Here is a 27824-nt window from a genome sequence, read left to right on the forward strand (position 1 = left end):
CTCACCGACCCAGGGCACACGGGATAATGCAGACCTCTGTCTGACCCCAAGTCCAGGGCTCTTTTGTACTGCCTCTCCGGGGGAAATCGTTTAGTCGCTCAGTCGTGCCCGACTCTTTGCGACCCTGTGGACTGCAGCCCACCAGGCTCCTCTGTTCATGGGATTCTCCAGGCAAGAATACTGGAGTGGGTTGCCATTTCCTTCTCCAGGGAATCTTCCCGACCCAGGTATTGAAGCCATGTCTCCTGCATTGAAGACAGATTCTTTACCACTGAGCCACCAGGGAACCCTGGGGGAAGTAGGAAGAAGGAGAATTGGCATCACCCCTGTAAACAGAGGAAACAAAGGAGAGGGGGAGTCTTTAGAAGGTAGGACACCAGACTGAGGACATTTCTCTTTTAGAAATAAAATGATACGACAGAAGAAATTTGACCTTATAAAAGCAGAAGATAAAGTCACGTTGAAGCTGAAAACAGCGATAAGGAATCTGAATGTTGAACTTACACAACTCATCTGTGATGTGGACCAAAGTAGGAGGGGAAAGGCCACCTCCTTTCAGATTCTGATAAACTCAAGTAACATTGAGTGAAGATTCAGAGTAAAGGACCCTTGGACCAGGGAACAAACTCAGCTTTCACTTTACTTATCCCAACTTTAAAAAAAAAATTTTGTTTTAATATGAACCATTTTTAAAGTCTTTATTGAATTTGCCACAGCATTGCTTCTGTTTTATGTTTGGGGTTTTGGCTGCAAGGCATGTGGGAGCTTAGATCTCTGACCAGGAATCGAAACCTCATCCCCTGCATTAAAGTCTTAACCACTTAACCACCAAAGAAGCTCCTTCTTCCAACTTTTGAACAAAGTTTTGGGAGGGTGTTGGACACATCACTCTAACAAATACTCAAGGGCATAGGGCTCTGGAACTCTGACATGAAGAAGACCTGGGATGGTCCCACTCTGCTAATATCTAGCTGGGTGACTTTGAACAACTCCCTGCCTCTCTGTGGACCTCAGTTTCCATGTCTGCCAAAGGAGCAAACAAAACCTGATTCATTCATTCATTCATATGACACTTTTAAAATCCTGATTATCTCAACTAAAACCTTTCTTGCAGTATTTAATAGAAGTGGCAGGAGTGGATATATTTGACTTTTTCCTGAGTGGGAAGCATTCAGCCTTTTAGTTAACTATCAAGTCAGAAAAAACAGGAATTTTGAAACTTGAGAATTGTACTCCGGGAAGCAGATTCACAGAAAGCTCTGAGAACTGCTCTACCTGTTAGAAGTCAAAGGCAAAATTGTATACATTTTTGAGACATAGGATCATACATCGAAATTGCATACTGGGGATTTTGGTGGTCCAGTGATGAAGAATTCACCTTGCAATTCAGAGGACACGAGTTCAATCCCTAGTCGAGAAACTAAAGTCCCATATGCCATGGAGCACCTAAACCCTTACCCTACAACTACTGAGCCTGCATGCCTCAACAAAGATTCCACATGCCACAACTAAGACCCAAAGCAGCCAAATAAATAACTTAATTTTTTTAAAAAAATGACATGCTGGTATTTCACATGAAGTTCACCAAAGACACATAGTCCAGGTAAGCACATACAAAGCCAGCAGCAAGTCACTATGACCCCCTGCAGAATCAGGAAAGAATGTTATATACATTGCTAGCATCAGAAGAAAAAAGAAGTATTGATCTCTGCAGCTGAGCAGGCAGCCCCATCCTAGAAGCTGCTGCTGCTGCTGCTGCTGCTAAGTCACTTCAGTCATGTTCGATTCTGTACGACCCCATAGATGGCAGCCCACCAGGCTCCCCTGTCCCTGGGATGCTCCAGGCAAGAATACTGGAGTGGGTTGCCATTTCCTTCTCCAATGCATGAAAGTGAAAAGTCAAAGTGAAGTCGCTTAGTTGTGTCCGACTCTTAGTGACCCCATGGACTGCAGCTTACCAGGCTCCTTTGTCCATGGGATTTTCCAAGCAAGAGTACTGGAGTAGGGTGCCATTGCCTTCTCCGCATCCTAGAAGAGCCCTGGTTAATGTATAATGCAGAGGCTTACTGTACATTAGGGAGGGAGGGGAAGCCCAAACAAACACAGAGAGTTTATGTTTAATTTTTTCTTGCCCTGCCTAAAAATATAAATTTTATTTCATCAAATATGATATTAGCAGTGGGTTTTTCATAGATGCCCTTTGCAGGCTGAGTTAGTTCCATTGTAATCCTAGTCTAATTATCATTTTTCTCATAGCAAGGTTTTCGGTTTAGTTCAGTCGCTCAGTCATGTCCAACTCTTTGAGACCCCATGGACTGCATCAAGCCAGGCTTCCCTGTCCATCACTGTCTCCCGGAGTGTGCTCAAACTCATATCCATTGAGTCGGTGATGCCATCCAACCATCTCATCCTCTGTCATCCCCTTCTCCTCCCGACTTCAATCTTTCCAGCATCAGGGTCTTTTCCAGTGAGTCAGTTCTTCGCATCAGGTGGCCAAAGTATTGGAGTTTCAGCTTCAGTATCAGTCCTTCCAAGGAACATTCAGGACTGATTTCCTTTCGGATTAACTGATTGGAAGTCTGTCACTGTTTCCATTGTTTCTGCATCTATTTGCCATGAAGTGATGGGACCAGATGCCATGATCTTAGTTTTCTGAAGTTGAGTTTTAAGCCAACTTTTCCACTCTCCTCTTTCACTTTCGTTGAGAGGCTCTTTAGTTCTTTGTTTTCTGCCATAAGGGTGGTGTCATCTGCGTATCTGAGGTTATTGATATTTCTCCTGGCAATCTGGATTCCAGCTTGTGCTTCATCCAGCCTGGCATTTCTCATGATATACTGTGCATATAAGTTAAATAAGCTGGGTGACAACATACAGCCTTGATGTATTCCTTTCCTAATTTGGAACCAGTCTGTTGTTCCATGTCCAGTTCTAACTGTTGTTTCTTGACCTGCATAGAGATTTCTTAGGAGGCAGGTAGGGTGGTCTGGTATTCCCATCTCTTTAAAAGTTTTCCAATTTGTTGTGATCCAGAGTCAAAGACTTGAGTGCAATCAATAAAGCAGAAGTAGATGTTTTTCTGTAACTCTTTCACTTTTTCGATGATCCAGAGGATGTTGGCAATTTGATCTCTGGTTCCTCTGCCTTTTCTAAATCCAGCTTGAACATCTGGAAGTTCACAGTTCACATACTGTTGAACCCTGGCCTGGAGAATTTTGAACATTACTTTGCTAGCGTGTGAAACAAGTGCAATTGTGCAGTAGTTTGAGCTTTCTTTGGCATTGCCTTTCTTTGGGATTGGAATGAAAACTGACCTTTTCTAGTCCTGTGGTCACTGCTGAATTTTCCAAATTTTCTGGCATATTGAGTGCAGCAATTTCACAGCATCATCTTTTAGGATTTGAAATAGCTCAGCTGGAATTCCATCACCTCCAGCTTTGTTCGTAGTGATGTTTCCTAAGGCCCACTTGACTTCTCATTCCAGGATGTCTGGCTCTAGGTGAGTGATCACACCATCGTGATTATCTGGTTCATGAAGATGTTTTTTGTACAGTTCTTCTGTGTATTCTTGCCACCTCACCTTAATGTCTTCTGCTTCTGTTAGGTCCATACCATTTCTGTCCTTTATCGAGCCCATCTTTGCATGAAATGTTCCCTTAGTATCTCTAATTTTCTTGAAGAGACCTCTAGTCTTTCCCATTCTATTGTTTTCCTCTATTTCTTTGCATTGATCACTGAGGAAGGCTTTCTTATCTCTTGCTCTTCTTTGGAATTCTGCATTCAAATGGGTATATCTTTCCTTTTCTCCTTTGCCTTTCACTTCTCTTCTTTTCTCAGCTATTTGTAAGGCCTCCTCAGACAACCATTTTGCCTTTTTGCATTTCTGTTTCTTGGGGATGGTCTTGATCACTGGCTCCTGTACAGTGTCGCAAACTTCCATCCATAGTTCTTCTGGCGCTCTATCAGATCTAATCCCCTGAATCTATTTCTCACTTCCACTGTATAATCATAAAGGATTTGATTTAGATCATGCCTGAATGGTCTAGTGGTTTTCCCTACTTTCTTCAATTTAAGTCTGAATTTGGCAATAAGGAGTTCATGATCTGAGCCATAGTCAGCTCCCAGTCTTGTTTTTGCTGACTATATAGAGCTTCTCCATCTTTGGCTGCAAAGAATATAATCAATCTGATTTCTTTATTGACCCTCTGGTGATGTCCATGTGTAGACTCTTCTCTTGTGTTGTTGGAAGAGGGTGTTTGCTATAACCAGTGTGTTCTCTTGGCAAAACTCTATTAGCTTTTGCCCTGCTTCATTTTGTACTCCAAGGCCAAATTTGCCTGTTAGTCCAGATGTTTCTTGACTTCCTACTTTTGCATTCCAGTCCCCTATAATGAAAAGGACATCTTCTTTGGGTGTTAGCCCTAGAAGGTCTTGTAGGTCTTCATAGAACCGTTTAACTTCAGCCTCTTCAGCATTACTGGTTGGGGCATAGGCTTGGATTACCATGATATTGAATGGTTTGCCTTAGAAAGGAACAGAGATCATTCTGTCATTTTTGAGATTGCATCCAAGGACTGCATTTTGTATTCTTTTGTTGATTATAGAGCTACTCCATTTCTTCTAAGGGATTCTTTTTCATAGTTTGGCCTCAGGTCAAACAACGGGGAGGGAACACAGCCCCACCCATCAACAGAAAATTGGATTAAAGATTTACTGAGCATGGCCCTGCCCATCAGAATAAGACCCAGTTTCCCCCTCAGTCAGTCTCTCCCATTAGGAAGCTTCCATAAGCCTCTTATCCTTCTCCATCAGAGGACAGACAGAATGAAAACCACAATCACAGAAAACTAGTCAAACTGATCACATGGACCACAGCCTTGTCTAACTCAGTGAAACTATGAGCCATGCCATGTAGGGCCACCCAAGATAGACAGGTCATGGTGGAGAGTTCTGACAAAACATGGGCCACTGGAGAAGGGAATGACAAACCACTTCAGTATTCTTGCCTTGAGAACTCCATGAATAGTATGAAAAGGCAAAAAGATAAGACACTGAAAGATGAACTCCCCAGGTTGGCAGGTGCCCGATATGCTACTTGAGATCAGTAGAGAAATAACTCCAGAATGAAGAGACAGAGCCAAAGCGAAAACAACACCCAGTTGTGGATGTGACTGGTGAAGGAAGTAAAGAGCAATATTGCATAGGAACCTAGAATGTCCGATGCTGTAAAGAGCAATATTGCATAGGAACCTAGAATATTCAGGATACGAATCAAGGTCAATTGGAAGTGGTCAAACAGGAGATGGCAAGAGTGAACACTGACATTTTAAGAATCAGCGAACTAAAATGGACTGGAGTGAGTGAATTTAACTCAGCAGGGTATTGGGTTTTGTCAAATGCTTTTTTGTACCAGCTGAGTTTATCACATAGGTTTTGTCCTTTATTCTGTTAATATGATGGATTATATAGATTGATTTTTGGATGTTAAATTGACCTTGTGTTCATGGGATCAATCATACTTGGTCATGGTGTATAATCTTATTTATAGATTGCAGAATTGGCTTCTAAGATTTCATCAAGGATTTTTCCATCTATATTCATGAAGGATATTGATCTGTAGCTTACAGCAAAATATTTATTGAGCAACTTACAAGCCAGGCATTGTTCTAGGTATTGGGGATTCTGCAATTTTTTAGAAGAGATTTTATTTTCAGAATATATATATATGATAAATATGTGTGTATGTATATATATATGATGAAATATATATTTTCTCTCATGGAATTTACATTCAGGTGGGTGACTAGCAAGGCAGCTTCCCACTCAATCTGATGTTTTTTTCCTCTACTCTCTCAACAATGTCCCAGGTTCCAGCTTCAGTGCCTTTGTGGCTGACTCTTAGAAAACTGGATGGTCAGTGTCTGGAGATTGGAAGGGGCCTACTTTCCATTTTAAGTTACTATTCCTTTTCCCCCCTTTAATGGAAATGTTAATTGAATGATAACATCCATATCGAGAAGTGCACACACTTATGTACCCTTTTGTGTCTAGGTTCTTTCACTCAGTATTATCTGTTCGAGATGCATCCACATGGCTCTGTGTTGTCATAGTTTATTCATCTCGTTATTGTAGGCATGTCTTTTAATGCACTCTATTCATCACATCACAGATCATGTATTTTTTCTTTTTAAAAATTGAAGGCTAGTGACAAACCCTATGTTGTCAGATGATGGTTAGAATTTTTTAGCCATTTTTTAAATTATGTATTGATTTATTTGGCGGTGCCAAACGTTAGTTGCAGTGTGTGGGATCTTTAGTCTTCACTGTGGCGTGCAGAATCTTCTGTTGTGGCATGTGGCATCTACTTCCCTGACCAGGGATCAGACCCAGGCCCCCAGCATTTGGGAGAGTCTTAGCCATTAGACCACCAGGGAAGTCAGCACTAAAGTACTTTTTAATAAAGGTACACCTACTTTTTTTTTTTTTTTAAGAAATAATGCTGTTGCACACAGTAGACTACAGTATAGTGTAAACATAACTTTTATATACACTGGGAAACCAAAAAAAAAAATCATCTGACTCACTTTATTGTAATATTTGCTTGATTGCAGTGGTCTGAACCCACATCTCCATGTCTGTAGTGTTGCACTATATGAATATTCCACAGTTAATCCATTCCACTGTAAATGGACATTTGGATTACTCCCTGTTTGGGGCTGTTACTAAATAGTAACACTGTGTATGTGCGTGGCTCTGTCCTTAGATAACCATCTGCTCTCCTTTGGGCTGGATACCCAGGAGGGGAACGGGTCTCTCAAAGGATATGTTTAAGTTCAGTTTTAGTAGATTCTGCCAGCTTCCGCAGAGGGATGTACAAAGTGGGCTCCCCCAGCAACGAATAGTAACTCCAGGTGCTGAACGCCCTGTAGTACTCTAACGTATAGTCACCAACACCCTGGAACACTTGTAAGGAGCGTACTGGTATCACATTATGATTGCAGTTGGCATTTCTGTAGCATCTAATGAAATTAAGCAGGAGATCCTACTCATTTTAAATATGACAGTTAAACAGAGCAATCTGTCCACCCCAGGTCTTTTTTTTTTTTTCCAACAGACATTGCAGCTTTCTTAGGCATCCCTTTTATGCTAGTAGTAAAATCAAGAGGTCATTACTGTCTTGACATCTTCGACAGCCCCTGACTGGCTTTATATTTCCCCAGTAAGAAGAAGAAAAATGACTCAGGGAAATCAGTCAACATCCCCCGGGACCGAGTGCCTACGTATCAGTATAACATGAATTTTGAGAAGGTGGGCAAATGTATCATCATAAACAACAAGAACTTCGACAGAAGAACAGGTGGGTGCTGGGGGCATGGGCTCAGCTCTTCTGTTCCCTTCCAGTTCCTTCAGCTTCGTTCAGACTGGTATCAGACATTCATCAGAAGACCGCTGTGTCTATCTGCTATGGTAGACAGCCCCTCTGCAGGTGGTGTCACATGTCCAGGAGAGAGGCATGAGGGGAAACTGGGAACTTTCAGTTTGAGATTCCCATCATGTGGATTAGCAGATGTGGGACTTGGACCAAAGGACTCAGAGGATGAAGGTGGGGACGGGCTGTTTGGCTTTGGCCAAGCCAGGTGATGGGGCTTGCCAGGTGGTGCTAGTGGTAAAGAATCTGCCTGCCAGTGCAGGAGCCACAGGAGATGCAGGTTTGATCCCTGGGTGGGGAAGATCCCCTGGAGGAGGAAATGGCAATCCACCCCAGTATTCTTGCCTGGAGAGTCCCCATGCACAGAGGAGCCTGGTGAGCTGCAGTCCATGGGGTAGCAGCAAGAGTCAGACATGACTGAGCATGGGCACAAGCCACGTGAAGGGGCTTACCTTTCGGTGGCGGGGTGGGGGGCTTCCCCTTCTGTGCATGTGGCGCCCATCGGTGAACTCGGCGCTCAATTCCCACAGGAATGGGTGTCCGCAATGGCACAGACAAAGACGCAGAGGCTCTTTTCAAGTGCTTCCGGAGCCTGGGTTTCGATGTGGCTGTCTATAACGACTGCTCTTGTGCCAAGATGCAAGATCTGCTGAAAAAAGGTACACTCCTGCCCCTCCTCCTTCAGTCATCTTCCTGCGCCCTAGTGGAGCCGGGCCCCACCTGGTCTGAGAAGCTGCCTTCACATGACGGGGGGAGGGATCTCAGCATGGGAGGCCTTTCCTTCCTCCAGGTGACTGCATACCTGTCTCCACGACACCTGTCTCTCTTGGTAAACTTAGATTTCCCCCTCAAAGGAGGAAAGCAGCTTGCCTCACAGCAATAGGTTCTGTAGCTACAGAACAGTCTCAATTTCAAAAGGCTAATAAAGTAGCAAATCTTACCTTTCTGTCCAGAACAGAGTTTAAGTATAAATTTTCACTGGTGGCAGATAGAGAATAATCATCCCCATACACTTCAGAACTACCTTACTTCTTACACAACATGTTCACAGATTTGTTTCTTTAGATCTTTAATGGAACCCCTGCCGTGTTGGCCAACAACATCATCACGCCCATTTCATAAATGTAGGGACAGAGCTTTAGAGAGAATAAGGGTCATACTGAAGGCAGTTAGGAGGAGCAGAACCAAAACCGAAGCATTAACTAGTTCCAGGACAATTACGTTTTCTATTACCCCACACCCATCTAGTGGAAGCTGCCTATGGTATTCTCACATTTAGGGCAAATAATTGAAAGTAACACCCTCCCAACCTGTTAGACAGTGACCCATGGGCAGAGGGTAGACAGTTTCAACCACGGCTGCTTTTCTTAGATGTGCAGCTAAACAAGAAAAAGATCCCTCCCCCCACCTTATAACACTCTCTCTTAAGTACCCGTCTCTTACATTTTTAAAAACCGGGCATCTTTTCCTTACTTCTTCAAACAAGGATCTTAAGAGCCAACCTTCTGTACCATAGTAGGTCACATGGTAGAGCAGATCGGAAATCACGAGTACACGTTTGGGGTCTAGTCCAAGTTTGAGCAGTCCAAGGGTGAGCAAGGCAGGGTGTCTGTGCCCTCCTGGTTTTTTGCTTTCCTGAAATGTGGATCATGATCCTACAGCAAGTCCTGCTTCTTGGGGTTGCAATTAGCATTAGCTGAGGGAAAGCTTGTGAGCATGATTTGAGAAGGGTAATGCCCTATATAGATGTAAGGACTTGTCCCAATGGTAGTTTCTATTCTTATGAAAAGTGAGTTATACTGGGAATTCCCTGGAGGTCAGGTGGCTAAGACTGCATGTTCCCAATGCAGGGGGCCCAAGTTTGATCCCTGGTCAGGGAATTATTTCCCACATGCCACAACTAAGACTTCTTATGCCACAACTAAAAAGTTCCCACATTCCACAAGGAAGATTGAAGCTCCACATGCTGCTACTAGGATTCCACACAGCCAAATAAGTAAATAAAAATAAATATTTTTTAAAAAGCAGATTATACCACCTAAGCCCAGGTCATGTCAGGATCATAGAATTCTCATTTATCGTCCTATCAAAATAGCAACGTGGTGATTTTTCTTGACAGGGCAAAGTTCTAGGACGTCTCTGAGATGCCATTTTTTATCAGTGAAATAAAAATAAATGAGGCCTACTTCAAGGGGCTCTTGTAGCAATTAAGTAAGGTAACTCGGGCAAAGTACCTAGATCACTGCTGTAGTAGGTGTTCAGGAAATTCTTTTACTACTATTATTTTTTTGGCCACATCACAGCTTGTGGAATTTTAGCTCCCCAACCAGGAATCAAATCCAGGCCCTCAGCAGTGGGAGCATGGAGTCCTAACCACCTGACTGCCAGGGAATTAAGAAATTTTAAATCTTACTCTTCTCTCATCACTGATGAAGAGAAGAGAAGAAGAAAGGTTATAGTACATAGTTCTAGGTAGCTAGTTAGTTAGAACCGTGGAATCTTAGATGAGATCAAGCTAAGCCAACTTACTGGGGCTTCCCAGGTGGCGATAGTGGTAAAGAACCCGCCTGCCAATGCAGGAGAGAGGCAAGAGATCCACTTTTGATCCTGGTCGGGAAGATCCCCTGGAGGCGGGCATGGCAACCCACCTCAGTATTCTTGCCTGAAGAATCCCGTGGACGGAGGAACCTGGTGGGCTACAGTTCGTGGGATCTCAAAGAGCGGGACACGGCTGAGCAACTAACACTTTCTTTCTTTCTTTTCTTTTCAGTAAAAGTAATATATTCACCTTGTTTGGCAACCACCACCACCCACCTCCAGAGGAACTCTTTTCATCTTGCACAACTGAAACTCCGTCCCCATTAAACCCTAAGGCCCCATTTCCCATCCCCTCAACCCCTGGTAACCACCATCCTGCTTTCTGCCTTGGTGAACCTGATTACCCTAGGAAGCTCATATATGTGAAATCATAGAGCATCTTTGCTTTAGTCAGTGTCTTGTTTCACTTAGCGTGTTTTATTTTCTTTAACAAATACTTGCTTGATACTCATGTGGTCTGCTTTGCAAATATCAACCCATTTAATGGGTAGCTCCATTTTACAGACAAGAAGACCAAGACACAAAATGGTTAAGCAGCTTGCCCAGTGTCACAGACCTAACCAAGGCCCCGGCCTTTAGCAGCCCAATATGCTGTCCCAGGAGCTGCCTGAAGCCCGCTTGCCTGTGGGATTCTCTTCCATGTGAGGCAGCCGCATTCTGGTTTCAGACTCAGTGGGAATTCTAGAATTCTCCCTCTAACCTCTCCTCAGTGTCATACAGGGGAGCTCCTCCACCCTCTGCCTGTCCCTCTTCGTCAGTGGCAGCTGCCAGACTGAAAGGGAATAGTACCTCTGAGGTCCCACACTCAGGAATCATATTTTAACTTTTCAATGTTTCGATGGCTTGCAGCTTCTGAAGAAGACCACAGAAATTCAGCCTGCTTCGCCTGCATCTTATTAAGCCATGGAGAAGAAAATTTAATTTATGGAACAGATGGCAAGACAGCAATAAAGGACTTGACAGCCCATTTTAGGGGGGATCGATGCAAAACCCTGTTAGAGAAGCCCAAACTCTTCTTCATTCAGGTAATCCCTTTTCAGAGTCTATAGAGAGACTTCCCTGGTAGTCTAGTGGCTAAGACTCTGCACTCCCAATGCCAGGGGCCCAGGTTCAATCCCTGGTCAGGGAACTGGATCCCACATGTTATAACTAAGTGCAACTAAGCTGCAACTAAGACCCAGCACAGACAAATAAATTAATTTTCTCTAAGTATGAAAATAATTTTAAAAAACGAAGTCAATAGAAATGAAAAAAGATTACAGAGTGACTTGGCTTGTATCATTTTTTACAAATCTACATGCTGTTTCCATTGGGGTATGCAAATTTAGGTTGTATTTTTCTACCTCTAATGCTTGGCATCTGTATTTGCATTGGATCACAAATTATCTGAGTTTAAGACAGTATAGTCTTTTTATTTGCTCTGCTTGCTAATTCAACACATCTTCAGATTATCTTGGACATCGTTGTGTTGTTGGTACATGCCAAGCACAGTTCTGGGACTGCAGTGGAATACAGCTGTGAGTAACACACGTGTTCCTATTCTCAGCTTCATGCAGCCGTCTCTGCTTTGATTTTAGGCTTGCCGGGGGACAGAGCTCGATGACGGGATCCAGGCTGACTCAGGACCTATCAATGACACTGATGCTAATCCCCGATATAAGATCCCGGTTGAAGCCGACTTTCTCTTTGCCTATTCCACAGTTCCAGGTATCAAGTCCCTTGGCTGCTAACCACACTGTGCATCCCACCTTCGAAATGGAGACTTGGAGCTGTGTTAGTTTCCTATTGCTGCAGTGATAAATTGCGGCAAACATGGTGGCTGAACACACACAGTCCCGCAGGTCAGAATTCCAGAATGGACAGCAGTTCCTTCTAGAGACTGTAGGGGGCGCAAATCCACAGCCTTACTTTCAGCAGTTTAGAACTGCCTGCATTACTTGGCCTGTGGCCCCCTTCCTCCAGCTTCAAAGCTGGCAGCCTCGTACCTGACCCTCCTTCCATCCTTACGTTGTTCTTTCTGACCCTCTTTTAAGGGCTCCTGTGGTTAGATTAGTCCTGTCTGGATAATCCCAGGATAATTTCTCCATCTTGTTTCCTTGACCTCAGCCCCATCTGTGAAGTGCTCTAGGGCAGCAGTTCCCACCCTTTTGGCACCAGGGACATGATTCATGGAAAATAGGTTTTCCATGGACCAGGGTGGGGGTGGATGGTTTCCAGATGACTCAAGTGCATTACATGTATTGTGCACTTAATTTCTATTATTCTTACATCAGCTCCACCTCAGGTCATCAGGCATTAGATCCTGAGGACCCCTGCTTTATGGCGTGAGCATTTCTGAGGGCCACTGTTCTGCTTACCATGGCGATATAGTCACTTTTCTCTCCAAAAGAAAGCTGAATTCTCTCATTTATGATTATGATTATGATTATTATTGATAATTATAAGAACAAGCATGTCTATGGTACCTATTTACTGAGTGTTTTTCGTGTCTTCTACCCTGAAATAATTGTGTAGTAGTTAGGAAAGTTGTTACTTCTGTCCTAATTTTACAGATAGAAAAAAAAATTGAGCTTGAGTAAGTTTAAGTGACCTGCCCAAGGTCATACAGAGATTTTCATACATAATAGAGTTATATAGCTCAGACCAGGACTCCTTTAAACAAGCCTGTAAACAAGCACCAGAAATGCAGCAGCAAGCAAGCCTCCCTCTTGTTTGGGTTTGCCTGAGCAAGTTCAGTGAACTCCATTGTTTGGGGTAAAAACCATCACTGACTTCTCCCAGCTATGATAGTAGGTTGTCAAGTGCTTGGTATAGAAGTATTGGTTACAGTAAGTTGGCTGTTGTGTTTGGAAAACCAGCTCTGGCAAGATGTACAGATGGGATTTTGTGAGAATGAAAACTTCCCAGTTTTAAGAATCCTGTAAAAAAGAAATTTGGTTCCTGCCTTTGAGAGGAAGGCAGAGTCATAGGAGCTTATAGTTATGTAATCCAACCTGTCAGTCGAGTTGGAGGGGCCCTAAGCCAGGTCTGGCAGAACTGAAGGAAAAAGGGTGAACTCTAAGGGTGAGTTCTAGGGAGAGAGAGGCTTCAAAGAAAGAACTTCTATAACCAAGTCTTTAAAAATCAAATAACAGGAGGAAGGTTGAAATGGCTTATCAGACAGAGTGCCAGGGGCAGGTGGCTCAGTGCATTGGTAAAACTCAAGAGCTGGACCACAGGGTGTGTTAGTCTTTACAGGCAGCTCTAACGTAAGTCCACAGGCTAGGGAGCAGAAGTTCATTTTTCACAGTTCTGGAGGTTGAGATCAAGGTGCCAGGCATTGTAGCTTCTGAAGAGAGCTGCTACCCTAGCTTGTAGACCACTGCCTCTTCACTGACGTGGCCCAGGGAGGGGAAAGGCCGTAGCCCAGGGTATGACTGGGCATGTTGTTGTTCATTAGCCAAGTTGTGTCCAACTGTTCACGACCCCATGGACTGCAGGACTGGGCATGAACAAGGTTCAAACCTAGACAGGGAAATGGGGACCCAGTTGTGGTGGGCCCTGTGGGATGTGCTAAGCAGCCTAAATTTCACCCTCATATAGAAGGAACCATTTTAGGTGAGAGAGGGATGTCAACTTAAAAAATATTCACAACCTAAAACTTGAGAGTTATGTTTTATTACATGGAAATTTTTAGGACTTAAGCCTGGGAGATAGCATCTCAAGTAATCTTGGGAGAACTCCAAGGAGACAAGGGAAGGAGCCAGGTTATATAGAAGTTTTGCAACGAAAGGGTGGGTAGTTTGAACATCAAAAGGCTATTGTTAATGAAAGAAAACCAGATAACCCAAATTAATGTAATGCCTCTCTATGTATGGGAAGATGCAAAAGTCTGAACTGCCTGAAATCACTGCTTTCATATGCATCAACTACTGGGGCCAGTATCCTGTGTTTTTCACAACCCGAGCTCCCTTGGGGCTCACTATCGGGAGTGGCCGCAGTCTGATGGCTGCTAGCTCACAGGTATTCTTCTCCTTCCTGAGTGCCCTTTGTGCTCACCAGCTCACATTGGAGAGCTGCAGTCACTGATGACTGTGACATCCTCGTTTACTGAGCAGGAAATATTCCATTTCTCGGGGACAACATGAGATTTGTGTTTTAGAATGATTCCCTGTAGTACAGAGTTTGGAGGACACATATCCAGTATGGGGAAGTGGGGACTGCTGTCATCTCAGAAGAGCGCATGTGAAGGCCCCAGTCACAGACAGCTCCTGCTGGGTAGTGAGCAAAGCAGCAGCCAGGTCAGCTGACTTCATCTCCTTTCTCTTCTCCCATTGAAGGCTATTATTCATGGAGGAACCCAGGGAGTGGCTCCTGGTTTGTGCAGGCCCTCTGCTCCATCCTGAATGAGCATGGGAAGAGCCTGGAGATCTTGCAGATCCTCACCCGGGTGAATGACAGGGTGGCCAGGCACTTTGAATCCCAGTCTGATGACCCACGCTTCCACGAGAAGAAGCAGATTCCATGTGTGGTCTCCATGCTCACCAAGGAACTCTACTTCTGAAGATAATTCATTCCAGGGGTGCATTCCAGCTGAGAAGCTACGGATCATTTGTTGATGAATCAGAAATCTTTTTTGTAATGCTCTTAAAAGATCCAGAAATTCTAAAAGATTTTAATTTCAGGAAAATTATTGATTCAACGGGAAAGAAACTCTCTGGTGCTGTCTTATGGTCTCTGACTTTTCAGAGACTTTTTTTTACATTGTTATCCATTTGATGACTTTTTCTCTTAAGATTCATTTTGTTTGTCTTTCTCCTTGTTGTTGCACTTAGTACATACAACAAAAATGACCTCTGCAGATGACTTTTGACTGTGTCCACCATGACTGGTGGTGACTTTGGTAGACTGTCAGAGTCATATTTGTACCTGGCAAAGAGAGTCCTTGACAAAAAACAGCCAAAGGGATATTCATTCTCCTGTATTGCAGAAAGTGGAATATTGAATGCGGTTTGAGTGAATTTTTCATTGACTTAGGGAAGATTCTTGTGCAAAAATTCCCAGATATGTTAAGAGAGGGGGAAAAAATATAATGATTCTAATATGTAGCAGTCAGGATCCAGTCAAGAAAACGGAAACCACTCTAGGTATTTCAGTAGAGGGAATTTAATGGAGGAAATTGACATACGTAGATGATGAAAGATAAGATAAATGAAAGGAAGCTGTAACCCGGGTGGCGCTAGTGATGAAGAACCCGCCTGCCAATGCAGGAGAGGTAAGAGACTCGGGTTCAATCCCTGGGTCAAGAAGATTCCCCTAGAGGAGGGCATGGCAACCCACTCCAGTATTCTCGCCTGGAGAATCCCATGGACAGAGGAGCCTGGTGGACTACAGTCCATAGCATCACAGAGTCGGACACGACAGAGGTGACTTAACGTGCACGTGCGTTGTCACATAGGGTTATGAGGAGGTGTGGTTCCTCAAGTCCGGAAACTGGGATCCTGCACAGGAGCTGGAACCATGGTGGGGCTGCCTGGGGGGAGCTGGACCACCCGGGAGTTGTAGGAAATGAAGCAATGGCAGGGACAAAGCCACTGCCCGAGATGAAGCAACACCAGATGAGTCAGACCTGGAAAAATTCCTGATTTTTTCCACCTCTCCTCCTGCCCTGTAGTCTTCCTTCAACACCTTACCCTTCCAGCTCTACCTGAAAACCATCTGGCAACGGTCCTTGGGAGTGTGATTTCCTGCAATACAGAGCCTAGCCAGGCATAGTGAGGCAGAGAAGGAACGAGAAATGGTTACAGGCCTGGCTCACAATGTGAACAGAAGGAATTCTTTTCCCTGTGTTCAGCGATTCATCCATTCAGTCATTTATTCATTGAGTTGTCAGACAATCTGTGTATTACCTGCTATGTGCAAAATCATCTGTTTTAGCTTAATAATCTACCTGGAACTTTTTAGGTTATCCCAAGCCTTATTCTGAATAAATTTTTGTTACCTCTAATTCTCTAAATGGAGAAAAGTTTATGGTGAAAATGTTTTTCAAGGTGGTATTCTCTTTTGAATTCTTGATAAATTACTGTTTTATTTTGCCTAGTAACTTGTTAACAAGTGTTTATATTTATTGATTAAAATGTGATTGTTTAATTCCTAATCTTTTTGCTTTCCTTTTGAAGTTTTTTTTTTTTTAATGGCAGTTGGAAAATGAGAAAACAGGATAAGAACTGACCCTATGACTTGACCTCAACACAAAATGTAATTCATGATTTCTTTTGAAGCTAGGATGCTAATAAAACAACAAGTAAATAATCTCTTAGGAAGCTGAAAATTTTCGCATAAATGGCTAATGAACCTGTAAAGCTATGTGTGATGGACTGGCATTTATTAATCTGGCAACAAAATCAGATCGTGTAAAAGTATCTTCTTTCAATGAAAGAACTAACTTAAGGCCAGTTTCTTAGACCTGTCCCTGGTTTCCTGCCATCTAAAATATACCAAATGTTCAAAACATAAGTGGTGATCATGAATCAAGAAAATCAACAACCATCTACCCCACTGTTCTCAGAATTCACTGCCTGTTCTTTGGGAAATAGGCCATCCTATTAAAGTTCCCTATCTTAGAATATGCCCAAGTGCATTGTAATTTGAAGTAAAAATCATAGCACTCTAGTTATTTGCGTTGTAATATTCATTAAATAGGCAGACGTGATCAGCATTAATGTCAGCATTAATTTTTTTTTTAGTTCTCTGAGCAGTCATAGGTATTAAGTTTATAAATTATGAATATTACCTCATGCTCCTTAGTCCCAAGATATAAATCACTGTTAGAAAATAGCCTTTGTCTTGGAGTACATCATGGGGCAGATGCTCTCATTTACCAAGATCAGAAATCCTATCCCAAGTTGTTTATGTATTCATACCCATCTCCATTCTTAAACTTTTTGATCTCTTTATAATCTGAAATTCTGATGAAAAAGTACTCTAAAGGAGAACTCAATCCTGGTAAATACACATTCCTGGTTATTGTTACTTAGAGTCCAAGCTTCCTCCTTGTAAAAATACCATGCAGCGCGCTGACATCTATGAGGAAGATGCTTCCCTTGGCATCATGGGCTCAGGTCTGGGTTTCTATTTGCTTTTTCTCAAAATGCCACTGGCCTATTTTAAGTACCAGCTTTAGGCTCTGCCCTGAGCTTTTTCCTCTGAGCAAACTTCCATAAACCATCATAAGCTGATTATATTTGTAAATTGCCCAAAATAGGTCTCTCTACTAGGATGCAGTGTATTCAGCATGGTTTAAGACCTCAAGGAAACCAAGAAAGAAGATAATGTTCACTGAAAGGACATGGACACTGGCTGACAAATCCTTTCTCTTGTCCAGCCTTGTAGTGCCTCACCCGAAATCTTTGGTCTGGATACTCTGGGCACCAAGGATTGCCTCTTGACTTCCTAGGAACACACCCTTCTGTCTGGCTTTCCATCTGGCAGGTTCTTTTCCATCAGATGTCTGGAGAGGTGAGAAGCTGTGGTCACCAATTTAAAGCAGCAGCAATACATCTGTATCTTTAGGCATGGACACAAAGAACAGTAGCCCCAGGTAGCACGCATTTCTGAAGGAAAGTTATCCTTCAGAGTTCTGCAAAGAACTTCAGATTTCTTTGCAAAAATGTGCAAGGTCAGAAGGTTCTTTTACACTGTTTTGTCTTATAAATGTTTTTGCCTTGTAAATACGATGTCTGTGCCCCACAACATCCACATCCCCTGGGGGCTTGTCAGAAATGCAGAATCCCAGGCCCTGCCCCAGACATGTTCAACAAGAACCTGCATTTTAACCAGAGCCCCAGGGGTCCGCATGGATGTGACAGTTCGAGAAACTCAGTTTTGACAGCAAGGACCACTTGTTTACACCTTCCCCTGTGCACTGAAGCTGGAGTTTCATAATATTTTTCTGTCTTTTGGTCACTAAGTCGTGTCCAACTCTTTGTGACCCCATGGACTGCAGCACACCAGGCTACTCTGTCCTCCACTGTCTCCCAGAGTTTGCTCATATTCATGTCCATTGAGTCGGTGATGCTATATAACCACCTCATCCTCGGCTGCTTGCTTCTCCTCTTGCCTTCAGTCTTTCGCAGCATCAGGGAATTTTCCAATGAGTTGGCTCTTTGCATCAGGTGGCCAAAGTATTGGAACTTCATCTTCAGCATCAGTCTTTCCAGTGAACATTAAGGGTTGATTTCAGGGAATGGCTGCTCTCTCCAGTATTCTGGCCTGGAGAACTCCATGGGGTCACAAAGAGTCAGACATGACTGAGCCACTTCCACTTTCATGTTCCCTTTAGCATTGACTGATTTGATCTCCTTCCTATCCAAGGGACTCTCAAGAGTCTTCTCCAGCACCACAATTTGAAAGCATCAATTCTGCAGCGCTCTGCCTTCTTCATAGTCCAGCTCTTAACATCCATACATGACTGCTGGAAAAAACATAGCTTTGAGTATACAGACATTTGTCAGGAAAGTGATGTCTTTACTTTTTAATATGCTGTCTAGGTTTGTCATAGCTTTCCTTCCAAGGAGCAAGCGTATTTTAATGTCATGGCTCAGGGATGATTTCTTTTAGGATTGACTGGTTTGGTCTCCTTCCAAGGGACTCCCAAGAGTCTTCTCTAGCACCATATGCCTAAAAAGAATTCATGAAAGAGCATAACATGTTTTGGAGCTTTCACAGAAGACATGTTTCAAGCATGTCTTAATCTTCGGCAGAATCTTTTTGTAAAATTATACGATGCCGTTAATCTCCATGGTATGCTTTCTATGCCCATCTCCATTTTAAGTGAGCCTTCTGCTGAATGATACAATAAGATTGTTTACATGTTCTCAAAGTGTTTGAGAATGTGAATTGCAGGCTTTAAAATGTCTCATAGACTGAATGGGATTAAGGGAGCCATTCTTTGCATGGTTTTGTCACAGGCACAAGCTGTTGTGCACTGAAACCACAGATCCTTTCTCTTCCCACCTGTCCTCCCAGTTGAGAGAATAATTGCCTCTTCCTGCCAGTGTGCCCTCAGGCCATAGATCACCCTTGATAGATTTCAGTGCTTTGCTTTGGATCAGATGGTAAATAATTCTGATTCATAAATCATTAGCACAGACACACCAAGCACACATTTGGAAGGTCCCAGCCAACACCACAGTATTGGTGTGGATATGGAAACACCATTAGCTTGCAAGTTCATGCTTGACTAACCGTCTAAAAGCACATGATCAACACCTGAAAAGCCAAAAGCCAGATATGATAAATTGACTTTAGCGTGAACTTTGGTTTATATAAATATTAATGACACTACAATTTTCTAATAAGTTTGTTTTAAGCATTTAAAGCCAAACTGTGTCAAAGGATTTATGTTTGGAAGGCACTTGGCTTATAAAAGCAGGAATACAAGCCAGGCATTTCTTGAGCTTTGATGGCCAGATCCAGGTAGATGGCATGAGGTTCAGAAAGAATTTGGGAGAAACGGAGGTAGAAACAGTCTGATAGGTTTGGTCTAAACTGCTAGTTCCAGGGAATTGCCAGCTGGCTTAGTGGTTTGCAACTCCATGCTTTCACTGCTGTGGCCTTAAGGTCAGTCCCTGGTAGGCAAACTGAGATCCCACAAGCTGTGCAGCACAGCCAAAGAGTAAAAATGAAAATAAGTTGTTAGTTCCAGCTTCAGTTGTTTGAGGCATATCTCAGTCCTCACAACATCAAATTCTTTCTTATGAACCAGCAGTAGCAGAGGTGCCTATAACCATTAATATTTAGAAATGGCTCTGGATGCTTCCCTGGTAGTCCAGTGGTTGAGAATTTGCCTTGCAATGCAAGGGACACCAGATCCATCCCTGGTCCAGGAGGACCCCACATGCCACAGAGCATGTGCCACAGCTACCAAGCCCACATGCTCCAGCTACTGAAACCCACATGCCTAGAGTCTGTGCTCTGTAACAAGAGAAGCCACCACAGTGAGAAGTCCATGCACCCGCAGCTAGAGTTGCATTCCAGAGAAAACTTGTGTGCAGCAACAAAGACCCACCACAGCACACACACACACACACAAAGTAGGTAAATAACTAAATAAATAATAAATGGATCTTTGAAATAAAGAAAGAAACTTGGCTCTGAGTCCCATTAAAAGATAAACTGAGGCAAACCAAAATTTTAGGAATTTATTTAAGCCAAAGGGGAAGTGGTGAGAAGTGCTCCCTAAAGGGAGCTGGGGAAAATCTTTCACAGGGAAAAAGTGGAAGCAAAGTAAGGAAATTATTGATTGTAGCTTAAACCCAGGTTGGCTGTGATTGGTTGCCCTTAGCTTTCTCTTTCCTGAACTTGAGATGCTTATAGGCTTAGATTTTGATTTACTTATATTGGTGCAGCAGCTCACTCAGTCACTCAGTCGTGTCTGACTCTCTGTGTGACCCCATGGACTGCCGCACTCCAGGCTTCCCTGTGCTTCACTATCTCCCAGAGTTTGCTCAAACTCATGTCCTTTGAATTGGTGACACCATCCAACCATCTCATCCTCTGTCATCCCCTTCTCCTCCTGCCCTCAATCTTTCCCAGCATCAGGGTCTTTTCCAATGAGTCTGCTCTTCGTATCAGGTGGCCAAAGTATTGGAGCTTCAGCTTCAGCATCAGTCTTTCCAATGAATATTCAGGGTTGATTTCCTTTAGGATTGACTGGTTTGATCTCCTTGCTGTCCAAGATAACTCTCAAGAGTCTTCCCCAGCACCACGGTTCAAAAGCATCAATTCTTCGGTGCTCAGCCTTCTTTATGGTCCAACTCTCATATCCATACATGACTACTGGAAAAACCATAGCTTTGGTTTCATGAACCGTTGTTGGCAAAGTGATGTCTCTGATTTTTAATGTGCTCTCTAGGTTTGTCTGAGGTCTCCCAAGTACAGGCATTACACCAAACATTGATTTATGCAGCAAACATTTAAAGAGCACTGCTAAATCCCAGATGTTTTATTAGGGGTGCAGCTAAAAAGATGGCCAAGAAATGATACTTACCCCAGAGGAGGCAAAGAAATCACTCCAGTAAAATAGTGACTTATTTTTGTTTATTAATTGAGCTGTGCATTCATTACTCTGGAGTATAGGTGAAGAGGTATCCCTCTGCCTAGGAATTCAGAGGGGTTCCCAGAGGATATATATAACTCTCTTCCATTTTAGCCTCCCAACAAGGCTGAGAGGAGGCAGCAGACACAGGAAACGAAGGTCAATAGGTAGAAAATGTTTACTTTCACTTCAGTTCAGTTCAGTTGCTCAGTCGTCTCTGACTCTTTGCGACCCCATGGACTACAGCACACCAGGCTTCCCTGTCCATCACCAACTCCCAGAGTTTACTCAAACTCATGTTCATTGAGTCAGTGATGCCATCCAGCTGTCACATCCTCTGTTGTCCCCTTCCTCTCCTGCCTTCAATCTTTCCCAGCATCAAGGTCTTTTCAAATGAGTCAGTTTTTCACATCAGGTGGCCAAAGTATTGGATTTTCAGCTTTAGGATCAGTCCTTCCAATGAATATTCAGGACTGATCTCCTTTAAGATGGACTGGTTGGGTCTCCTTGCTGTTCAAGGGACTTTCAAGAGTCTTCTCCAACATCACAGTTCAAAAGCATCAATTCTTCGGCTCTCAGCTTTCTTTATAGTCCAGCTCTCACACCCATCCATGACTACTGGAAAAACCATAGCTTTGAGTAGACGGACCTTTGTTCACAAAGTAATGGCTCTGCTTTTTAATATGCTGTCTGCTACTGCTACTGCTGCTGCTGCTAAGTCGCTTCAGCCATGTCCGACCCATAGCGACCCCATGGACTGCAGCCTACCAAGCTCCTCCGTCCATGGGATTTTCCAGGCAAGAGTACTGGAGTGGGTTGCCATTGCCTTCTCCTGTAATATGCTGTCTAGGTTGGTCATAACTTTTCTTCCAAGGAGCAAGCATCTTTTAATTTCATGGCTGCAGTCATTATCTGCAGTGATTTTGGAGCCCCAAAACATAAAGTCTGTCACTATTTCCACTGTTTCCCCATCTATTTGCCATGAAGGGATGGGACCAAATGCCATGATCTTACTTTTCTGAATGTTGAGTTTTAAGACAACTTTTCCACTCTCCTCTTTCACTTTTATTGAGAGGCTCTTTAGTTCTCCTTCACTTTCTGCCATAAGAGTGATGTCATCTGTATACCTGAGATGATTGATATTTCTCCCAGCAATCTTGATTCCAGCTTGTGCTTCATCCAGCCTGGCATTTCTCATGATGTACTCTGCATATAAGTTAAATAAGTAAGGTGACAAAATACAGCCTTGACATACTCCTTTCCCAATTTGGAACCAGTCTGTTGTTCCATGTCTAGTTCTAATTGTTGCTTCTTGACCTGCATACAGATTTCTCAGGAGGCAGGTAAGGTGATCTGGCATTCCCATCTCTTTAAGAATTTTCCATACTTTCTTGTGATGCACAGAGTCAAAGACTTTAGTGTAGTCAATAAAGCAGAAGTAGATGTTTTTCTGGAACTCTTTCGCTTTTTCGATGATCCAGAGGATGTTGGCAGTTTGATCTCTGGTTCCTCTGCTTTTTCTAAATATAGCTTGAATATCTGGAAGTTCACAGTTCACATACTGTTGAAGCCTGGCTTGGAGAATTTTAAGCATTACTTTGCTAGCATGTGAGATGAGTGCAATTGTGCGGTAGTTTGAACATTCTTTGACATTGTCTTTGTTTGGGATTGGAGTGAAAACTGACCTTTTCCAGTCCTGTGGTCACTGCTGAGTTTTCCAACTTTGCTGGCATATTGAGTGCAGCAATTTCACAGCATCATGTTTTAGGATTTGAAATAGCTCAGCTGGAATTCCATCACCTCCACTAGCTTTGTTTGTAGTGATGCTTCCTAAGGCCCATTTGACTTCACATTCCAGGATGTCTGGTTCTAGGTGAGTGATCACACCATTGTGGTTATCTGGTTCATGAAGATGTTTTTTGTACAGTTCTTCTGTGTATTCTTTCCTCCTCTTCTTAATATCTTCTGCTTCTGTTAGGTCCCTACCACGTCTGTCCTTTATTGTGCTCATCTTTGCATGAAATGTTCCCTTGGTATCTCTAATTTTCTTCAAGAGATCTCTAGTCTTTCCCATTCTATTGTTTTCCTCTATTTCTCTGCATTAATCACTGAGGAAGGCTTTATTTTCTCTCCTTGCTATTTCTTTGGAACTCTGCATTCAAATGGGTATATCTTTCCTTTTCTCCTTTGCCTTTCACTTCTTTTCTTTTCATAGGTATTTTTAAGGCCTCCTCACACAACCATTCTGCCTTCTTGCATTTCTTTTTTTGGAGGTGGTCTTGATCACTGCCTCCTGTACAATGTAATGAACCTCTGTCCATACTCTTCAGGCATTCTGTCTATCAGATCTAATCCCTTGATTCTATTTGTCACTTCTACTGTATAATCATAAGGGATTTGATTTAGATCATACCTGAATGGTCTAATGGCATTCCCTACTTTCTTAAATTTAAGTCTGAATTTGAATAAGGAGTTCCTGATCTGAGTCACAGTCAGTTCCTCGTCTTGTTTTTGCTGAGTGTATAGAGCTTCTCTTATCTTTACCTGCAAAGAATATAATCAATCTGATTTTGGTACTGACCATCTGGTGATGTCCATGTGTAGAGTCTTCTCTTGTGTTGTTGGAAGAAGGTGTTTGCTATGACCAGTGCATTCTCTTGGCAAAACTATTAGCCTTTGCCCTGCTTCATTCTGTATCCCAAGGCCAGATTTGCCTGTTATTCCAGGTATTTCTTGACTTCCTACTTTTGCATTCCAGTCCCCTATAATGAAAAGGACATCTTTTTTGGCTGTTAATTCTAGAAGGTCTTGTAGGTCTTCAGCATTACTAGTTGGGGCATAGACTTGGATTACTGTGATATTGAATGATTTGCCTTGGAAATGAACAGAGATCATTCTGCCGTTTTTGAGATTGTATCCAACTACTGCATTTTGTACTCTTTTGTTGACTATGAGGGCTACTCCAATACTTCTAAGGGATTCTTGCCCACAGGAGTAGATATAATGGTCATCTAAGTTAAATTCACCCATTCCAGTCCATTTTAGTTCGCTGATTCCTAGAATGTTGATGTTCACTCTTGCCATCTCCTGTTTGACCACTTCCAGTTTGCCTTGATTCATGGACCTAACATTCCAGGTTCCTATGCAATATTGCTCTTTACAGCATCGGGCTTTGCTTCCATCACCAGTCACATCCACAACTGGGTGCTGTTCTTGTTTTGGCTCCATCTCTTCATTCTTTCTGGAGTTATTTCTCTACTGATCTTCAGTAGCATATTGGGCAACTGCTGACCTGAGGAGTTCCTCTTTCAGTGTCCTATTGTTTTGCCTTTTCATACTGTTCATGGGGTTCTCAAGGCAAGAATACTGAATGGTTGCTGTTCCCTTTTCTAGTGGACCGTGAAGGATTATAAGAGACTATTATGAACAGCTATATGGAAACAAAATGGATATCCTGGAAGAAATGGACAGATTCCTAGAAAAGTTCAATCTTCCAAGACTGAACCTGGAAGAAATAGAAATTTTGAACAGCCCAATTACAAGCAATGAAATTGAAGCTGTGATCAAAAAATCTCCCAAAAAACAAAAGCCCAGGACCAGATGCCTTCATAGCAGAATTCTATCAAACATTTAGAGAAGAGCTAATGCCTATCCTTCAAAAAGAAATTTTTTTAATTGCAGAAGAAGGAATACTTCCAAAGTCATTCTGCAAGGTCGCCATCACCCTGATACCAAAACCAGAGAAAGACAACAGAAAAAAAAAGAAAAAGAAAACTACAGGCCAACATCACTGATGAATACAGATGCAAAAATTCTCAACAAAATTTTAGCAAACAGAATTCAGCAACACATCAAAAAGCTCATACACCATAATCAAGCTGGGTTTATTCCAGGGATGCAAGAATTCTTCAATATACACAAAGTAATCAATGTGGTACATCATATTAACAAATTGAAAGATAAAAACCATATGATAATCTCAATAGATGCAGAAAAAGCCTTTGACAAAATTCAGCACCCATTTATGATTAAAACTCTTCCCAAAAAATGGGCACAGAAGGAACCTACCTCAACATAGTAAAGGCCATATATGAGAAGCCTACAGCAAACATTATTCTTGATGGTGAAAAACTGAAATCACTCCCCCTAAGATCGGGAACAAGAACAGAGTGTCCACTTTCGCCATATTTATTCAACATAGTTCTGGAAGTCCTAGCTACAGCAATCAGAGAAGAAAAAGAAATAAAAAGAATCTAGATCAGAAAAGAAGAAGTAAAGCTCTCACTGTTTGCAGATGACATAATACTTTACATAGAAAACTCTAAAGATAGTATCAGAAAATTACTAGAGCCAATCAGTGAATTTAGCAAAGTTGCAGGATACAAAATCAATACACAGAAATCACTTGCATTTCTATACACTAACAATGAAAAATTAGAAAGAGAAATTAAGGACTCAATCCCATTCACCATTGGAACAAAAACAATTAAATATTTAGGAATAAACTTACCTAAGGAGATAACTCTACACAGAAATTTATCAGACACTAATGAAAGAAATCAAAGAAGACATAAACAGATGGAGAGATATTCCATGTTCCTAGGTAAGAAGAATCAATATTGTGAAAATGACTATACTACCAAATGGAATCTACAGATTCAATGCAATCCCTATCAAATTACCAATGGCATTTTTCACAGAACTAGAAAAAAAATTTCACACTTCATATGGAAACACAAAAGACCCCAAATAGCCAAAGCAGTCTTGAGAAAGAAGAATGGGGCTGGAGTAATCAACCTTCCTGAATTCAGATTATACTACAAAGCTACAGTCATCAAGACAGTATGGTCCTGGCAAAAAAACAGAAATATAGGCCAATGGAACAAGATAAAAGCCAGAAATAAACCCATGCACCCATGGGTACCTTTTTTTTTACAAAGGAGGCAAGAATATACAATGCAGCAAAGACAGCCTCTTCAATAAATGGTGCTGGGAAAACTAGACAGCTACATGTAAAAGAATGAAATTAGAACACTTTTTAACACCATCAGTTCAGTTCAGTCGCTCAGTCACGTCCTACCCTTTGCGACCCCATAAATCACAGCACACCAGGCCTCCCTGTCCATCACCAACTCCCAGAGTTTACTCAGACTCGTGTCCATCGAGTTGGTGAGGCCATCCAGCCATCTCAACCTCTGTCATCCCCTTCTCTGCCTGCCCCTAATCCCACCCAGCATCAGGGTCTTTTCAAATGAGTCAACTCTTTGCATCAGGTGGCCAAAGTATTAGAGTTTCAGCTCTGGCATCAGTCCTACCAATGAACACCCAGGACTGATCTCCTTTAGGATGGACTGGTTGGACCTCTTTGCAGTCCAAGGGACTCTGAAGAGTCTTCTCCAACACCACAATTCAAACGCATCAGTTCTTCGGCACTCAGCCTTCTTCACAGTCCAACTCTCACATCTATACATTACCACTGGAAAAACCATAGCCTTGACTAAACGGACCTTTGTTGGCAAAGTAATGTCTCTGGCTTTTCAATATGCTGTCTAGGTTGGTCATAACTTTCCTTCCAAGGAGTAAACGTCTTTTAATTTCATGGCTGCAATCACCATCTGCCGTGATTTTGGAGCCCAAAATAATAAACTCTGTCATTATTTCCACTGTTTCCCCATCTATTTCTGATGAAGTAATGGGACTGGATGCCATGATCTTCGTTTTCTGAATGTTGAGCTTTAAGCCAACTTTTTCACTCTCCTCTTTCACTGTCATCAACAGGCTTTTTAATTCCTCTTCACTTTCTGCTATAAGGGTGGTGTCATCTGCATATCTGAGGTTATTGATATTTCTCCCAGCAATCTTTGTTCCAGCTTGTGCTTCTTCCAGCCCAGCATTTCTCATGATGTACTCTGCATATAAGTTAAAAAAGCAGGGTGACAATATACAGCCTTGACATACTCCTTTTCCTATTTGGAATGAGTCTGTTGTTCCATGTCCAGTTCTAACTGTTGCATCCTGACCTGCATATACGTTTCTCAAGAGGCAGGTCAGGTGGTCTGGTATCCCCATCTCTTTCAGAATTTTCCACAGTTTCTTGTGATCCACACAGTCAAAGGCTTTGGCATAGTCAATAAAGCAGAAATAGAGGTTTTCCTGGAACTCTCTTGCTTTTTTGATGATCCAGCGGATGTTGGCAATTTGATCTCTGGTTCCTCTGCCTTTTCTAAAACCAGGTCAAACATCTGGAAGTTCACGGTTCATGTATTGCTGAAGCCTGACTTGGAGAATTTTGAGCATTACTTTACTAGTGTATGAGATGAGTGCAATTGTGTGGTAGTTTGAGCATTCTTTGGCATTGCCTTTCTTTGGGATTGGAATGAAAACTGACCTTTTCCACTCCTGTGGCCACTGCTGAGTTTTCCAAATTTGCTGGCATATTGAGTGCAGCAATTTCACAGCATCATCTTTCAGATTTGAAATAGCTGAACTGGAATTCCATCACCTCTACTAGCTTTATTTGTAGTGATGCTTTCCAAGGCCCACTTGACTTCACATTCCAGGATGTCTGGCTCTAGGTGAGTGATCACACCATCATGATTATCTGGTTCATGAAGATGTTTTTTGTACAGTTCTTCCGTGTATTCTTGCCACCTCTTCTTAATATCTTCTGCTTCTGTTAGGTCCATACAATTTCTGGCCTTTATTGAGCCCATCTTTGCATGA

At 42.5% G+C, this 27824-nt stretch overlaps 1 protein-coding gene and 1 non-coding gene across 6 annotated transcripts in view; both read left to right on the forward strand.

The window, feature by feature from the left end:
* Positions 1–16160, forward strand: part of CASP7 (caspase 7) — a 42752-nt gene extending 26592 nt beyond the window's left edge. For all 5 annotated transcript variants that reach the window (XM_069567562.1, XM_069567558.1, XM_069567559.1 and 2 more), the window contains 5 exons: positions 7218–7354; positions 7957–8085; positions 10874–11049; positions 11602–11731; positions 14344–16160. In XM_069567562.1, the coding sequence (XP_069423663.1) occupies positions 7218–7354; positions 7957–8085; positions 10874–11049; positions 11602–11731; positions 14344–14567 (796 nt within the window). In that variant the 3' untranslated portion in view covers positions 14568–16160. The remainder of the gene's footprint in view (positions 1–7217; positions 7355–7956; positions 8086–10873; positions 11050–11601; positions 11732–14343) is intronic.
* Positions 11081–11153, forward strand: TRNAG-CCC (transfer RNA glycine (anticodon CCC)). The gene has a single exon. It is a non-coding gene; the product is annotated as a tRNA-Gly (tRNA).
* Positions 16161–27824: the final 11664 nt, after the last annotated feature.

Source organism: Ovis canadensis, chromosome 22 (genome assembly GCF_042477335.2).
Source record: "Ovis canadensis isolate MfBH-ARS-UI-01 breed Bighorn chromosome 22, ARS-UI_OviCan_v2, whole genome shotgun sequence".
Taxonomy (NCBI): Eukaryota; Metazoa; Chordata; class Mammalia; order Artiodactyla; family Bovidae; genus Ovis; species Ovis canadensis.